This window comes from Phacochoerus africanus, chromosome 6 (assembly GCF_016906955.1).
Source record: "Phacochoerus africanus isolate WHEZ1 chromosome 6, ROS_Pafr_v1, whole genome shotgun sequence".
In the NCBI taxonomy this organism is placed as follows: domain Eukaryota; kingdom Metazoa; phylum Chordata; class Mammalia; order Artiodactyla; family Suidae; genus Phacochoerus; species Phacochoerus africanus.
The window spans coordinates 82,069,288-82,088,517 of record NC_062549.1 but is presented as its reverse complement, the minus strand read 5'-3'; the positions used below and the strand labels follow the sequence as shown (position 1 = coordinate 82,088,517).

General features: G+C 36.3%; 1 protein-coding gene across 1 annotated transcript in view; it reads right to left on the bottom strand.

The window, feature by feature from the left end:
• NME7 (NME/NM23 family member 7) overlaps nt 1-19,230 on the bottom strand; it is a 262,781-nt gene that overhangs the window by 52,312 nt on the left and 191,239 nt on the right. The window contains 1 exon segment of the mRNA XM_047783988.1: nt 4,220-4,327. Coding sequence (XP_047639944.1) covers nt 4,220-4,327 — 108 coding nt within the window.

Below are 19,230 nucleotides of genomic sequence, written 5' to 3'. Positions count from 1 at the left end.
ATGAGTAGATCTAAGTACAAAGTGCTTCCCTGGACAGAGAATTTGTCTCTGTGTCACTCTGAACTTCACTTTAAAGCCTATGAGCAGATAACTCTTTAGACTTCATAGTATTTTTTATAATATCTTATCATTTAAAGCTAAGTAACAGTTTGCAAACTGTTAATGCCTAACTAGGAGAACATTCCTTGATGGTATCAGCCCTCTTTATTCCATTTTATTGATAAGAGAAGTGAGGTATGGAAAAAGTGACTTATTTCAGGTCATATCAAGTATGAATCATTGGCCATGTGAAAGGGAGCTATTGGAGCTCCAACTTCAGGTTTTTGATTAATCCTCACGGCCATTAATTTGCAATTAAATCTTCCATGCAGTTAGATTAGAAAGATTTTAATCATTTAGTAAATGGCTTTGTAAACTGCAGCAGTAATAATAAATTGCATGAGCAAAATCACAGGCATACTTTAGATAATATTTTAATGGCCATAAAATTCACGGTTAATAATATTTCAATTTCACTGAACAATAGTCTGAATTTAAGTCGAATTTATAGGTCCTAATTTATCAGACAGTAAATGGAATATTTATAAAATAAATGTAAAGTTAAATTTAACCCTTTGGATAATTAAAAATTAATTTTTTATTTTTTACATTTTAGAATTGTTTATGTCTAAATTTCTACTAGGGTGCAGTTTGGATAAGATTTTAGCAGATTGACATTCTGGACTATAACAGAAAATCTTAATGGAGCTATCAAAGTCATTTTCTATATCAACAAAAAACAAAAATTGATAGAAATAAATTTAATAGGCTATGTCTAAGATCCATATAAAAAAGAAGCATAAAAGAAGGACATATATATGCAGTTGGAGAACTATTAATGTCACCCCCCACATTAATTTACAAATATAGTATAATGTCAGTCAAGATCTACTGGCACCTGTGGGGTAGGATAAAGACCTTGGTCAACTCATGTACAGTTCATTTTGAGCAATACATTTAAGATAATAACCAAGAAAACATTTTAAAACTGTAAACTACATGTTTGGAAACAAAAAAGACCCAGAATAGCCAAAGACATACAAAGAAAAAGAAAAATGGAGCTGGAAGAATCAGGCTTCCGGACTTCAGACTATACTACAAAGCAACAATCATCAAAACCAGGAGTTCCCATCGTGGTGCAGTGGTTAATGAATCCGACTAGGAACCATGAGGTCGCAGGTTCAGTCCCTGCCCCCACTCAGCGGGTTAAAGATACGACCTTGCCATGAGCTGTGGTGTAGGTTGCAGACGCGGCTCGGATCCCACGTTGCTGTGGCTCTGGCATAGGCCAGGGGCTACAGCTCCGATTAGGCCCCTAGCCTGGGAACCTCCATATGCTGCGGGAGCAGTCCAAAGAAATAGCAAACAAACAAACAAAAAAGACAAAAAAAAAACAAAACCATATGGTACTGGCACAAAGACAGACATATAGATCAGTGGAACAGGAGAGAAAGCCCAGAATTAAACCCACACACCTACAGCCAACTAATCTATGACAAGGAGGCAAGAATATACAATGGAGAAAGGACAGCCTGTTCAATAAGTGGTACTGGGAAAACTGGAGATCCACATGGAAAAGAATGAAGTTAGAACACTCCCTAACACCATACACAAAAATAAACTCCAAATGGATTAAAGACCTAGATATAAGACCAGATACTATAAAACTCTTAGAGGAAAACATGGGCCAAACACTCTCTGACAAAAACAACAGCAACATCTTCTCAGATCCACCTCTTAGAGTAATGACAGTAAAAACAAAAATAAACAAATGGGCCTTAATTAAACTTACAAGTTTCTGCACAGCAAAGGAAACCCTAAACAAAATGAAAAGACAACCCACAGAATGGGAGAAAATCTTTGCAAGTGAATCAACTGACAAGGGATTAATCTCCAAAATTTATAAACACCTTCTGTAGTTTCATACCAAAAAAAACCAAACAACCCCATCAAAAAATGGGCAGAAGAGCTAAACAGACATACAGATGGCCAAAAAAATACATGAAAAGATGTGCAACATCACTCATTATTAGAGAAATGCAAATTGAAACCACGATGAGGTACCACCTTACACCAGCCAGCATGGCCATCATCAAAATGTCTATAACAGTAAGTACTGGAGAGGGTGTGGAGAAAAAGGAACCCTAGTACACTGTTGGTTGGATTGTAAATTGTTGCAACCACTGTGGAAAACAGTATGGAGAGTCCTCAGAAAACTAAACATAGAACTCCCATTTGATCCAGCAATCCCACTCCTGGGCATCTATCCAGAGAAAACCACAACTTGCAAAGACACATGTACTCCGATGTTCACTGCAGCACTCTTTGCAATAGCCAAGTCATGGAAACAACCTAAATGTCCATCAACAGAGGAGTGGATCAAGAAGATGTGTACATATACACAATGGAATATTACTCAGCCATTAAAAGGAACACAATACCAGCATTTTTAGCAACATGGATGGACCTAGAAATTATCATGCTAAGTGAAGTCAGTCAGACAATGAGACACCAACATCAAATGCTATCACTGACAGGTAGATTCCGAAAGAAGGACACAATGAACTTTGCAGAACAGATGCTGACTCACAGACATTGAAAAACTTATGGTCTCTGGAGGAGACAGTATGGGGGATAGGGGGATGTGCTTGGGTTGTGGGATGGAAATCCTGTGAAAATGGATTGTGATGATCATTATACAACTACAGATGTGATCAATTCATTGAGTAATAAAAAATGCACAAAAAAAGAACAAAAAAATAAAACTGTAAACTACAACAATAAAAATATTTTTCTGGCACAAATATAATAATACTGCAAGTTCAGAAACAGGCATAGGTGTGTATAAGTATTTAATAAGTGGAAAATAACAATGAAAGAACAGAAGGATTTAATAAACAATGTTGTGACAGCTGACTAGATCCATACCTCACACTCACTTAAGAGTCATAAATTCCAAGTAAGCTGAATATGTCTTTGTAAGAAAATGAAAATAAAATGTTGGGGAAGGTTTTTCTATATACAACTTTAAAGACACACACACACAAAAAGACTGAGAGATTTAACAGAAAACATAATACTAAAATAAATATTATTAAGGATATCAATTCTTTTTCTGTCATTCATGCTTTAATCACTTAAATTTATCATTTGTCTTTTAATTTCATTTAGCTCCTTCTGACACACCAATTTTTCTTTAATTTGTAAGAAGTTAAAAATACTAATCTTTTCTTCAAAATTTATTTCCTTTGGCTGTGAAATGACTTTGTTTTTTTTGCTTTTTGGGGCTGCACTTGCAGCATACGGAAATTCCCAGTGTAGGGGTTGAATCAGAGCTACATCTGCTGGCCATGGCCATGGCCACAGCAATGCAGAACCCAAGCCATGTCTGTGACCTACACTACAGCTCACGGCAACGCTGGATCCTGACCCACTGAGCAAGGCCAGGGATCGAACACACATCTTCATGAATACTAGTTGGATTCATTTCCACTGAGCCACAACAAGAACTCCTTGAAATGAGTTTCTTAATCCCAAATCATACACATTTTCACTTATATTTTCTTATAATTTTTTTCATTGTTTCTTATGTTAATTAAACAGACGAGAAGTCAAAATATGGCTTTGTCCTATAGTAGCTGTTTGATTTGAGGATGTCTCTATTTCATTTTTCTGACAAACTAGACATAATGCCAACCTATTAGAATTTTGTGGAGATTAAATGGAATAATTTATACAAAGAATTTGTCATATTTATTATAGAATTTGGTATATTAAAAGAGCCAATAAATGGCTGCTATTACTTTTAATACCCTCCTATTGCATATTCGACTTCTCAATTTCATTGGTAAATCCTCATGACTAGAAACCTAAGGTAATGGTATTTTTACCTGTTTTTAAAACAAATTTCACATTACTTAACCAATGTTATAGTTCTTTACTTTTAAAAAAAATTAAACTATAATATATACCAATCAGAAAAATATCTTAATTCTTTGAAAACTACCCAATTACATACAGCATCCTACAATTTGATCCTTTAAAGTTGTAATCTGAAGTTATCAAATGGCTAAAGAATACTGTAATCCAAGAGTACTGAAAAGTTCCTTACACACTAGAACTGCTGAGATTATTTATGAGCTTGAAAGATAAATAGCATGTTTACTCTTCTTTATCTTACCTCTAATAGGCCATCCTCTGGCAGATCAGTACAGTGTACAGCATTCTGGATCTTAGTTTTACCAAAGATTGCTCGGAGGGTTCCAGGGCGTAAATGCCGGGCAATTTCCTATTAAACACACATCAACATATACATTAAAGTCAGCCATGTAGTGTTAATTTTAAAAAATCATCAGCTTTAGAATCACTTGCAATTATTGGTTAATGAAATACATGTATACATTGTTGGTACTGATTTTTCCTGGAAATAGCATGAATGTATGAAAACTGAGGAATGAAAAATGTCAGTTCACTCATAAGACTTTTTTTTTGGCCCAGTGTAAAGTCCAGTGCAATCTATTTTAAAAGGGCAATAATAATAACACCTTTTTTATCAACACATGAGAATCACAAAAAATATGAACCCAGTTCATTATTGTGAAAGACTTATATTTATAAAGACAACAGATAATCTAACACCTAGATCTAAAATCAACTAATGTGATGGCATTGATTGCAAGAGAGTTTTCAAAATGTTACAGTTGTATCAGTTTAATGCTAGTGAAATTTAGGAGAAAAATGGTTACAAATAACTCATAAAATTGTGGGTAAAAGGAAGCATAGGTTTAAAAAATTGAAGATGTAGGCCTATCAATGACCTACTTAGACCTACTTAACAGTCTGTTTTTCTAAGCTAGAAATTTTCAAAACTCCTATTTTAACTTTGAAATATACATAAAGAAGATGTTTACTACACATGAATATTTAAAAATAACAAAAAAATACCTGTGTGCCTACTATTAAGCTGAATTAATATTACAATAACTTACAAGGGCCCTGTGTACCCCATCCTCATTCTACACTATCCCTATATCCACCCAGAGGTTAACATTAATATCAATTTTACTTAAAGATTTGCTCATTTTCAGTTTTTAAGGCAAATTTTCACATTTGTCCATGTAAATATATGCAATTGTAACTCACGTGTTTTTATTACCGTAAGTATGATAGAGCATACTTTATTCATTTGCATGTTAATGGACATTCAATTAATTTCTTCTCTCTTCCCATGTCTCTCTGTCCTCCCCCATCTCTCTCTCTCTAGCTCTCACACACACCCAATCACAAACAACTCTGCTACAAGCACTCTTGTACATGGTGCACATGCGCAAGAGTTTTTAATGAATCAGGGAACATATGTATTCAGGTTTACTAAGTACTATCAAACTGTTTTCTTAAATGGTTGGAACAATTAAGCCTCAACCATCAGTGCACAAGGATTTCCACTCTCCACAGCAAAGGCAACATTTGATATTGACTTAAAATTTGCATGTTAACAAGTGTGAAATGGTATCTCATTGTGTTAGTATGCATTTCCTTGATTATTAAAGAAATTGAGTGTCATTTCATATATATCCCTTACTTTTAGTAAAATGCCTGTTCTTAATTTTTCTCAATTTTTCTATTGTGTTACTTTTTCTTTTTGATAGTTACTCTTTTATTTTATTTTATTTTTTTACAGTTGCACCTGCAGCATATGGAAGCTCCCAGGCGAGGGGTTGAATTGGAGCTGCAACTGTAGGCTATGCCACAGCAACGGCAACACTGGATCTAACCACATATGCAACCTATGCCACAGCTTGCGGTCCAGATTCTTAACCCACTGAGAAAGGCCAGGGATCAAACTTGCATCCTCACAGATACTATGCTGGGTTCTTAACCCACTGAGCCACAACTGGAATTCCCTAATGGTTATTCTTAACACAATTTTTTTTTTCTTTTGCTTCCTTTTAGAGCTGTACCTGTGGTATATGGAAGTTCCCTGGCTAGGGGTCGAATTGGAGCTACAGCTGCTGGCCGACACTACAGTCACAGCTACACAGTATCCAAGCTGCATCTGCAACCTACGCCACAGCTCACGGCAACACAAGATCATCAACCCACTGAGCAAGGCGAGGGATCAAACCCGTATCCTCATGGATACTAGTCAGGCTTATTACCACTGAGCCACAATGAGAACTTCCTCTTAATACATTCTGAATTCTATTTTTTGTCAGTTATATATAATGCAAAATATCTTTTTCCAGTGTGTAGCTTGTCTAAGTTTTGTTTTTATGATAATAAGAAACACTAAATTTTAATAAAAGTAATCTTTACATTTATGATTTGGAGGTTTTTGTTGTTGTTGTTTTTGCCACTGCATGTAGCAGCTTGAACCTGGGCTGCAGTGGTGAAAGCACCAAATCCTAAACACTAGACCATTACAGAACTCTCCGTGCTTCATTTCTTAAGGAATTACTCCCAACTCCAAGATCATAACGATACTCATCTCTATTGTCTTCTGAAACTTTTAGAGTTTTGCTTTCCACATTAAGGTCTTGATCCACCTTGAATTGACTTTGACTATCATGTGAGGTAGATATCCATTTTCATTTTTCCCATTTGGATATTTAACTCCCCTACCTACCACCATTTATTGACTTATTTCTCTTTTTTCCCCAGCAATCTCAAACAATAGCTCTGTTATATCAAGGTATTCATGTATGTATGGGTCTGTTTGCTATTTGGTTCCATTGGACTTTTTGTCTATTTTTACATCTGTCTTACACTGTCTTAACTATAACTTTATATGTCTTGATCTGGCAATGCAAGTCCCCCAGATATTGGCTTTGAATATATTAAGTTTGAGTTGCCTCAAATACATGGCTATGAGTCTAGAGTTCAGAGAAGTGTTCCACACTCCAAATAACAATTTTAGGGTCAATAGCATATATATGATACGTAAAGTTATATGTTAAGGAGTTCCCATTATGGCTCAATGGTAACCAACCCGATTAATATCCATATGGATGTGGATTTGATCCCTGGCCTCACTCAGTAGGTTGGGGATCCAGCGTTGCCATGAGCTGTCGTGTAGGTCGAAGACATGGCTTGGACCCCGCATTACTATGGATGTGGTGTAGGCCAGCAGCTACAGCTGCAATTTGATCCCAAGCCTGGGAACTTCCATATGCTGTGAGTGTGATCCTAAAAAAAGACAAATATAAATAAATAAAGTGACAGGTTAGATAAGATCATAAAGGCAATGAGGAGAGGAATCACAGGGGCATCACATTATTAAAATGTCAAGGAAATGAGGAGAGATGAGCAAAGGAGACTGAGAAGGAAAAGCCAGCTTGGTGAGCAGAAAGGCAGAAGTGTCCTTTTCTAGAAGACAGTGAAGAAAAGTGTCAAGGACGGAGTTATCAACAGTGTCAAATGTTGCAGTTAAGTCAAGTAGGATAAAGCCTGAGAACTGACTACTAGATTTTTCTAAATGGAGTCACTGATACCCTTGACAAGGGCAGTTTCAGAGAAGGGGAGAAAAGTCAAAGACTGATTATTATGATTTCAAAAGAAAATGAAAGTGGAAGAACTGGGAAAGTGAATACAGGTAACTAAGTTGAGGAATTTTACTGCAAATGGGAGAGAAACAGAGAAGCAACTGGAGAGAGAAGCAGGATTGAGAGAGTTTGTTTTGTTTTGTTTTGAGGAAGAGGAGGGGATATTGCTTTTAAAGTGGGAAAAATAAGAGCATGTTTTCATGCTGATAGGAATGATACAACAAGAGAAAAACTGATGAAGCATAAAGGAGAAGAGAGAATTGCTGGAGGGATGAGAGCAAGTGAGTAAGTAGAGGAGCTGGCCTTATCCAAGAGCGTGGGACATTCACCTTGAGTTCAAGACCGTACATGGGCCCAAGTGTAGTTATGTGAGTTTATGGAATAGTGGGAACTTATGGAAGTTCTTTCTCTATTTTTAATTTTTACTGAGATATAACACACATATGGTAACATACATTGGTTTTGTACATGGTAACATGCATTGATTTTAAGTGTACTGCTCCATGAATTCCGTCAAATGCATGTACACTCGGTAATCATCATCCTTTTAGAACATTTCTAAAGTTCCCTCTTGTCATTTTCTTTTGACTCATTCTGTTTTCCAATGAAAAAGTCAGCAAGATTGTCATCAGCTGAGAAGAAGGATGAGGAGGAGGTTTTGGGGATCTGAGGAGAGAAAAGAGGGTATGAGATACATTTCAAGAGAACAGGAAAGTAAATGGACTAGAAAAATGAATATGATTGCTCAGTAGCACTAAGAGCTCTCTTGGGGTTAGTGACCATGAATGTAAAGGGAGAACTGTGTGTTCTTCTCCAGTCATGTTCAGCTGCATGAGCACAGGAGTAGGTTACGCAGAAAGTTGAATGTAATGAGGGTTAGGGTTTCACACAACAACAAAACAAGAGAAAAACAACAACACAAGAGAGGGGTAAGGGAGTTGAGGGTGTATGTAAGGGAATATTGATAATGATGCACATAAAACTTTTTAATTGAGGAGGAAAGTAAGTGAGGCCCTGGTGATTAAAGGGGTGAGAGACAATGAAAAGATAGATCAATGGATTAGAACTCCTAGTAGGATGAAATGATTATGGAAATCAGTGTGTTAGGAGATAAGAGCTAGAAAGTTAAGAGATAGGATACCTGAAATTGGAATTACTGGAGGTTGGTTGAGAGGGGGTTACAGAGATTTATAATGACCAGTTTTAAGGTATAACTATGGCCGAGGTCAGGTGAAGGGCAAGAAGGTTGGAAGATAGGAGAACAGCAGATGGAGAGGCTAAGGTATGGAATGGATTACTCATACGAATATGGAGATCACCAAGAATTATGATAGGTGTATCGTGCAAGGATGCAAGCAGCATTCACATCTGTGATTTCATCACTTAAGCACATTTTAAAGGCAAGTATTCTCCCGAGGCAATAGAAATAAAAACCAAAATAAACAAATGGGACCTAATCAAACTTATAAGCTTTAGCACAGCAAAGGAAACCATAAAAATATGAAAAGACAACTCACAGAATGGAAGAAAATACTTGCAGATGAGACAACTGTCAAGAGCTTAATTTCCAAAATATACAAACAGCCCATACAATGCAACAACAATAACAAAACCCAAACAATCCAATCAAAAATGTGCAGAAGACCTAAATAGACATTTCTACGAAGACCTACGGATTACTAAGTGACACATGAAAAGATGTACAACATTGCTAAATACTAGAGAAATGAATATCAAAACTATAATGAGGTACCATCTCACATGGATGAGAATGGTTATCATCAAAAGGCTACAAATAGCAAATGCTAAAGAGGGTGTGGAGAAAAGGGAACCCTCCTACGCTGTTGGTGGGAAGGTAAGTTGATACAGTCATTATGAAAAACAGTATGGAAGTTCCTCAAAAAAACTAAAAAGAGAATTATCATATGATCCAGCACTCCCACTCCTGGGAGTATATCTGGAAAAAACTATAATTCAAAAAGATACATGTACCCATATGTTCATAGCAGCACCATTCTCAATAGCCAAGACATGGAAGCAATCTAAATGTCTACTGACAGACGATTGGATAAAGATGTGGTATATATATGTATGTGTGTATATATATATATATATATATATATATATATATATATATATATAATGGAATACTACTCAGCCTTAAAAAAGAATGAAATAATGCCATTTGTAACAACATGGATGGATAAGAGAAGTAGCAACATGGATGAATAAGTCAGAAAGAGAAAGACAAATACCATATATCACTTATATGTGGAATCTAATATATGACACAAATTAACCTATCTACAAAAGAGAAACACTCAGACAAGAACAGACTTGTGGTTGCCAAGGGGAAGGGTTGTGGAGAAGGGATGGAATGGGAATTTGGGATTAGAAGATGCAGACTATTACATATGGAAGGTATAAACAACAAGGTCCTACTGTATAGCACAGGGAACTATATTCAATATACTGAGATAAATCATAATAGAAAAGAATATAAAAATAATGTGGCAGAAATGAACACAACTTTGTAAATCAACTACACCTTAATAAAAACAGTAGAAAAAAAGGCATGTGTTAATTTAATTACTTAAGTCTTACTTTCAAGGTTTCCAGCAAATATCAATTATAAATGTATTAACCAAATGTATAAACTAGGAAATAAGGATGACTTTATATTTTATTTCATATGCATTACTTTCTTTCTGTTCCTCACAATTTTCCTGGGAATGAAGTACACAATATTAAACACCTACTCTACTCATGAAGTGGTAAGCTGCTATTCTGTTAAATAAGATATACTTTGTAAACTTATGAAAGGAGAACAAAAGGTGAGTACTTATTTTCCTTTCCTTATCACTTCAGATTGGGGGAAATTTTTGACTCACTTTGATTAATCTGCTTCATAAGAACTTATTCTCTAACCACTTTTATTTGGTGCTCATCATGTTCGTTAAAGTATTGCCTTTAGGCGTTCCCATTGTGGCGCAGGAGAAATGATTCCAACTAGTAACTGTGAGATTGCGGGTTTGATCCTTGGCCTTGCTCAGTAGGTTAAGGATCTGGCACTGCAGTGAGATGTGGTGTAGGTCACAGTTGCAGCTCAGATCCTTTGTTGCTGTGGTCGTGGCATAGGCCAGCAGCTGTAGCTCCAATTCGACCCCTAGGCCTGGGACCTTCATATGCCATGAGTGTGGCCCTAAAAAGCAAAAGGAAAAAAAAATTGCTTTTAATATTTATATGCACAGCACTTGACCTCTAAAAGGATTCGTGGCAGGGGGTGTTATACTGTGGTCTCTTTGGTCTTTTTTTTTTTTTTTGGCTTTTTAGGGATGCACATGTGGTGTATGGAAGTTCCCAGGCTAGGGAGCAGGGGGGTCAAATTAGAGCTTCAGCTGTCGGCCTACACCATAACCACAGCAATGTAGGATCTATGCGCTTCATCTGCAACCTACCCCACAGCTCATGGCAACACTGGATACTTAACCCACTAAGTGAGACCAGGGATGGAACCTGCAACCTCATGGATACTAGTTGGGTTTGTTAGTGCTGAGTCACAATAGGAACTTCCTCTTTGGTCTCCTTTTGAAGGAATTTGTTGAGTTTTTGTTTTGTTTTGTTTATTTTTTTGCATCCTAATACAGAGTTAGTTCTAGTGAACATCTCATGGGTAGTTGAATATTGTCAGAGGTTGCATTCTCTTGGAAACCAACACTGAGATGGAAATCTGCACGCAGGAAGTTTACTGGGGAGTGGCCTCAGGATCTACACTTGTAGGGAAGGGAGGAAAACAAGAATGGGCAGAAGGAGAAGCTGAACTTCACTGCAGTAATATCAGAAGCCTCTTCTACAAACAGCTCTGGAGCTTCAGAGTTGTCCTCTATTGAAGCAAAGGGGTTGAACATTTATCTCTCCAAACTGACAAGTCACTGCATATAGGCCACCCCAGGAAAGGGGGCATGCCCTTGGGCAGGTGACTTTGGCAGAGGGCAGTATCTGGAGAGGGACTTACTGTGCTATTGAGAGCTGCCAACACTTCTAGCAGCTGGGGAATGGGCACCCTAGTCATTAAGGGCAGAGTGGGATCTGAGTTGCCCTCTAATACATACCTACAAACACAGACACACACGCACATATGAAACATGCGGTATATATAACATAATGATAAATATGGCATTGCAGACTATTTCAGTCTAATTTCCATTCTTTTTAGGTAACTAATTTGTTTTTCTTTTCTGGAAGGTTTCTTTTTTACCTAAGCATTGGGCACTTACCAGTCATTCTGCTACATACTCAATAGTCTAGTCCTGTTTGAAGAGACACAACTTCAGTTTCTGTTATCTCTTTTATTATTTTCTCTCCTCCATTTTATTTCTACTTTCCTTTAGCCATTTCCATGTCATATATATTGAAATGTCTGGTTCTATCTTCCGTCTCTCTTTTCTCTTATACTTTTCATCTAATTGTTTTTTTGTGTTATATTCTGGGAGAATTTCTCCATTTGAACGGTACCACCTCACTAATTTGTTTTTAAACTTTGTCCACTGCACAATTCTATTCATTTCCTGAGTATTTTTTAACATTTTAAAAATTATATTTAAAATTTTCTGTATATTTATTTTTATGGATCCAATATTCTGTTTCTGGGGATACTGACTGTATTATTTTAAAGATTTTTGTTCTATTTGTTGTCCTTAGATATTGGTTCTATTTATTGTGTTTGGTGTTTTCTTTATGGTAGGACTTAACTTCGAATTGGTTGGTAATCCTGGCTCTTTATCTTTGAAATTCTCTATTTACCTGTCATAGAAGCCAGGGACATACTGACAGGTAGAGTATGCTGGTTGTTTTTTTAGTAGAAAGTGGGGCTTCCCATTTTTCCTGAGTGTCACTTGCCACCTACCCACTACACAGCCTCTAACTAAAGCCCCTCATTCACTGCCTCGGGGCTGTAGCTAAAAGCATTAACTGACTTAAGCAAGCAGAGGGGAAAGGACTGATTTATTCTGCTGCTCTTCAGGCAGCCTCCGCACCAATCACCCTGCTGAAGGCTTCAGGTCCCTCCTCAGCACTATGTCCACAGTTCTGATGTGCAGCGAGACCTCCTGCCCTGTCTGAGCAGCCCTCTCTAGCATGCTTTAGAGAATACTTCTCCTTAGCACTCCAATGCTATCTGCTTTTTGCCTTTCACAGCTAATGGTCTGCTAATGGTAGGCAATCTTTTGTTTTCCAGTATGGCTAGAAATTTACTCTTTAAATAAAACAAGACAAAATAAAACACATCTCCCATAACTTCTGAGGATTGGAAAGGGAAAGAATGATGGGCACATATAGTTATCTGCCATGCTAAGGAAAACTCACGTTACTGACATCTCTATTTCTCCAAACCCAATAAGTTACCCTTAATTCATTTTCATGCTGCTATCACTGTGTGTCTAAAACATAGATATTATCATGCTACTCACTTGCTATGTCATAGTGTCTAAACCTGTTAAGTGTGGCATTCAAGCTCCTCCACATTCTGCTAAATCATCTTTTAGGCCTCATTCACAGCTTCCCTGAAACCTTAAATCCCAATAACACAATTTCCTCTATAAAACTAACTTGAATTCCTTCCAGAGTAATTCTTCCTTTCCCTCTGTTCCAACAGGAATTTATGCTTATTGCAGTTCCCTGACTTGTAATGTATATAGTTTTTATGTATGCCTATTTCAGTAAGTTTCCACTAGACTATCAACTCTTTAACACAATATAAAACTTCCTTGATATTCTTATTTATGAACACAGTAAATGTTTGCTAAATATTTTTTGACTGAAATAAGATGACAACACTTCTATCCAGGGAGCCAGGATGGAGCAGAATGAAGAATAAGGGCTGTGAAGGAATGTTCTCTGGATGTGAATTTTGCCATTGTCACTTAGTGCTTATACAGCCATGCCATGTTGCTTAACCCTTCTGCCTGTTGTAATGTTCTCATTTGCAAAATAGGGATAAAAATAGGACTTAACTATGATGTTGTAGTGAGAAAGAGAGTAAGTTAAAATATTCAAAGCAGTGTCTGCCATCTGGTAAATAATCAACAGATAATGGTTATCAGTTTTATTAGTATAACCTTAGAATCAAAAGGAAATTAAAATGAGAGTTCTTAAAGAGAAAAAGGGTATATTTTGGTATATGTCAAAGATGATCCCACCAAATATTCAAGTATCTTTTAATAAATGTCTAACATTTCTCAAGAATTTCAATGATAGTTTTAGAATAAGGGTAAAAGTTTAAATAAGACACTTAGATTAAATAATAATCTATAAACCTCAGTACATATGAATTATTTTTTACATATATAATACACTTTGTTTTGGTAAGTGATAATGATAAAGAATAGGACAAGTATTTTCTTCACATCTGTTGTTAAACGTTAGGTTTTCATTTAAATCATTTTAAAAAAAGTATTGATATATCATTTTAGTTTTAAGCATTGTATAATATCAGATGTGCCTACAAAAGTTAAAAAAAAAAGTACTTAAATGTTTAAAGTGAAAGCCTAGAAATAACCTCCATGGATCACTTCCTCCCTTCATTCCTATTAGATCTTCCCTATGGATCCACACTCCTGCTCCTCATACAGTGAAAACCACCCTACCACGTATGGTTCCACTCCATTAACAAAGCAGAAATGAGTACCAGGCAAATAAAAACAACACAAAGTACCAACACACAATTTAAATTTAATAAAATAAATAATTTTTAACTTACTACAATATTAATAAGTGATAGGTTATGGTGAGAAAATGAGATTCTTTAAAGCACAGTATTTATTTGCACTTAGAAGGTCAGAAGTCTTTCAAACTGTACCAAATTCCTGGCATACCCATCCCCCCCCACAACCTTGCCTTCTCAGCTCTATCAGGTCAAAGGCTTGATTATTGAACAGCTCATTTTAAGTACGAAGAATTCTGTTCAGGTAACCCTGCAGTGGAAGGAAGAAATCTAGCTTAAAGAATGACTTCACTAAGTAGAATGGTGATTAGCAAAATACTGAAAACACACGAGGAAGTTTATATAATTATTCTATTACTGTATGCATTTTTGAGAATATTGATGTTTGTTGACTAGGTCTATCATACTGATAAAAATATGTCTGGACAAAGAAAACAAACTGCTTCCCTAGAAAGCTATTCTGCTTCAGTTCTCCATGATGTAGGAGATATATGCAAGAATGAAAATGCCTTTCGCTTAAGAAATGAATTAAATTTGGAAGAAATTTGTAAAATGTATGGATTATAGAGCCAAATACATGGAACAAAAGTCTTGCCTAAACTATAGGATAACCTTGTTAGCAATGATGCAGATAAGGGGATAAATCTTAAAAGAAGAACTAGCATAATTCCAGTCTTAGCAATCCTAAAAGAGCTGTGAAACAAAGCAAAAAATCATGTTGAATCATTGCCTTCATTTTATAGGCAACATGGGTAACAAAATTTAATAACAAAGGCCAATGCAGCAATGGCCATAAAAAAAAAAAAGAAAGAAAAGCAAAAACTCATGTTTCTAGCCATTACTCGTACTCTTTGGCAGAGTCCAGTAATATTAAAAAGTAGATACTAAGTCCTCTCCTTGATGCCTCTGGCAATACTTCAAAAATATCTTACCTAAGCTGACCTCAAACTGCTTTTCCAATGGACATGCAACTTTGTATAACTAATATAGTTACAGTTTATATTCCTGGGAGATGAGCAATATCTGGGTAACTTACAACTAAAACACTGGTAATGAAACATTGGAAAGAATTGGAAACAGAAAAGGAAACCAGAGTGGAGATCCAAAGGCTGCTTTCTGTTAATCTAAGGATCTTTCTAGAACCTATGCATAGGATTCAGAAAGAATAACTGCAAAATTAACTATTTATGTATTAATCTCATTGAATGAACCACTGGAGAATTCACTGTAAACACTTTATTAGCTCTGGAGACCATATGAATTATTCATATAAGAGGAATCATTAAAATCTGGCTTGGAACTCTGACAGGCTTCACATCTCACTTTTAATTTAGTAGAAATTAGCTGTAATGTAAATTTATAGAACCTGAAGAGTGTCATAATTAAATGTGCTTTCAGGTGAAATATTTGGACAATTCAATCCTATCTTTTCCACTAGGCTTCAACAGACCACATGCCACAGTAATCACTGCCTCTTATTGAGCTGTTTGCTACTGCAGCCAACAATAGGCACTAGCTAAAATAAAGTCTCATTTGACACAAGTGTTATTTTAAAATGTAAAATGATGATCCCCTAGTTTTCCTCCTTTTAAATAGTTGAGCAAATCTTTTTGCTTTCTTTTATGTGAATTACTTTATATTTTAGCAAAACCCACAAGGATTTGTTCATGTAAATAAAGTCTAAGAACATAAACGTTAGTTCAGAGGGAAATGACATTCCTTTTTGGTAGATATTTTCCTATTTCTTTTCATTTTTTTCCTGAACACTATATTATAGGTGATTTAACCTTTGAAGTACAGGTATTACTTGGGAGATATCATGGGTTTGATTCCAGACCACTGCTATAAAATGAATATCACAATAAAATGGGTCATAAATTTTTTTTTTTTTTTTGGTTTCCCAGTGCACATAAAAGTTATACTTACACTACAGTGTAGTCTAGTAAGTGTGCGATAGCATTATGGCTAAAAAATATATACATACCTTCATTAAAAAATAATCTATTGCTAAAAAAAATCCTAACCATAGTAACATCAAAGATCACCTGTCAAAAATCATGATAACAAATATAATAATCATGAAAAAGTTTGAAATATCATGAAAATTGCCAAAATGTGACCCAAAGGCATGAAGTGAAGAAATGCTGTTGGAAAGATGGTGCTGATAGACTTGCTTGTTGCAGAGTTGCCACAAACCTTCAGTTTGCTATAAAAAAAAAACAAAAACAAAAAGACCCCACAATATCTGTGAAGTTCAATAAAGCAAAGTACAATAGAACAAGGTTTGTCTGCACCCACATATTACCACTGAGACACCTGAGAGGCATTCTCAATCTCTTCCCCCACACCCTGATAAAATAACTGCTGCTCAGTCTTTGACTCTTTGAATAAAATAATGAAAGAGCTGGGGCTCACTCTTGGTATCTTTAACACTCAATTCATTGCCACATCCTGTCTACACAAGTTCTGAAATATAGCCCGTTTCGGGCTACTTCCTATCTCCACTCCATCACCATACTCTTACTTATTAGACTCTTGGTTTCTTAGCTTTTATTCTTCCTGACTTATCTAGTCTTCTAGATTCCACTGCTCCTGATAAACATATCTCCACAAAACAGAGAATATGTTAACACATAAGTTGAATTATACCATTTTCCTACCTCACACCCCCTGAGACTCTTTCTTGAGAGAAAACCCAAAGTCTTAACATAAGCTATAAAGTATTGCATGATCTGATCTCTGCTTACTTCTCTATTCTCACCTGAAATGGTTTAGGCACACCCACCTCTTCCAGTTTTCCAGAACCACCAAGCTTTTTCCTATCTCAAGCCCAAGAAACACATACCATTCTCTCTGAATATTCTAGCTCAGGAATTCTTCTCCCTCTTCTCAAGAAGTTTATGTTCCTTACGAATGGGTCAGAATAGGCAACATAAATCAACTGTGGTAGATTCTACAAAGCGGCAGCTCTCTCAACCTTTCATTTTATCTTGCTTTTAGTTGGAAGTTATAAATCTAAAAACTACATTCTACAGATACTCTTGGCTAGAGTTCTTGATACAAATTATGATTTGGAAAGCAGAACTGAGTAGAGGCCATCTCCTGCTGATGGTGCCACTGGGAGACATTGCATATGCGGAGGCAGTTGTGGTTGCCAGACTCTGCGCCTGAGTTACCAGATTCCTGGGAATTAGAGTCAATGCTGGTACAGTAGTGTAGGCAGTAGCAGCAACAACTTCTGGCTTCTAGATGCAGGAATGCCCTTAAAATCAAGTCAATAGTTCCAATGGCAGCTCCCAACTTCAGGTCCTGCAGCACACCCCCCACCAATGAGTTTGTAAGAATCTATTTATTCCCTATATTAAATCCCTTAAAAAAAAAAAAAATCCCTAGGCTGGTTTCTGTTCCCTGCTCTGAAACTTCAGTGATACTTTGAGCTTCCATCTTTTTCCTCATCTCTACACAAAAGGTCAATTCCTACTGCTACCTAGTAAGTACCTTTTTGTCATCTGGCTTTCACCTTTACCACTCTTTTGAAATTGCTCTCTCAAAAGCCCCCTATAACCAATCAGTCCTCTTGCTGAAATCTCTTATATAGCAGCAAAGTTAGCAGAAGTAGTAGTGGTCTAAAAAACTCATCTTAGTACAGTTATACTTCAATTTATAAAATAGGACAAAGAGTATAAAGTTTATTTATCTTACAATAGCAACATAAATCTCTGCAGTTAGTGCATATATCTTGGTGTCTTAGGGTCCTAGGTTCAGCATACTGGGCTGAGTTAAATGAGCTAATGCCCATAAAATGTCTAATAGTATCTGCCCAAACTGGAAGCACTTAGCAGTAGATAAAATCATCACGTTCAGAATACTTATAAATAAACTCTCAAAATTACAGCCAGCCATAAGGCACTCACAGAGTCCTTTTCTTTTAAAAACAAGTAATATTTCATACAAATCTCATAACCCCCTATTGTGCTGACAATGCAGATGGTGTTCATCTTTTGCAGATATGGGCAACCTGGTTCTGTGGACAGTCTTAGACTTTCTCTCCAGCATTAAAGAAAGAGAGTATTCAAAGATCCAACCATTTTGAGCAAACTCTTTTCAAAAGGTTAATTTCCAAAACTATAATTCCCTTTAAAGTCGCTGTAAGCAACTAAGATTTAAGACTGAAGTTAGCACTTCTGAAACCATCTAATTATCTTCCATGAATACCAAGGGCAGTGCCACCCAATAGAAATATAACATGAGCCACAGAAAAAGTAAAAAAAACCCCAAAAAACAAAAAACAAGTGAAATTAATTTTAATAATATAATTTATTTAACCCTATATACCCAAAATATTACAATCCCAATGGGCAACTAATGCAAAATTTATTGATGAGCTATTTTACATTATTATTTCATACTAAATCTTCCCCAAGTCCTGGGTGACACATCTCAATTTGAACCAGTTATGTTTCAAGTACTTGAGAGCTACAAGTGCCTAGTGGCCACCATGTTGGATGTTGGAGACTTAGAGACTAGTAGCACTCTTCCTTGACCTAGGGGTACCTTCTCAGCAACATTCTACTTAAAAGCTCGGCCAACACTGCTGATATCTGCAGGATTAGCCTTCTGACCTAAAAGAGACCTTGGTCTACTCAGGACCATAACCTTGAGGCCAATCTAGTCCATGTGTCTCACACTGCCATTCTAGCCTATAATCTCTGCCTATCCATCTATCATGTCTGTTTCCCACTTTTCCTCCACAGCTGAGAATACAAATGTATACCACTGTCCTCAAGCCCCAATCCTTAGCTACATCTTTTATCTCAGCAGACAGCTTTGTTTCCTTCTTTACAGAGAAAATTGAGACTATCAAGGATCACCTCCTTAAATTTCCTATATCCACAATTATATCTATTTATATCCTCCACTTCTCTCCTT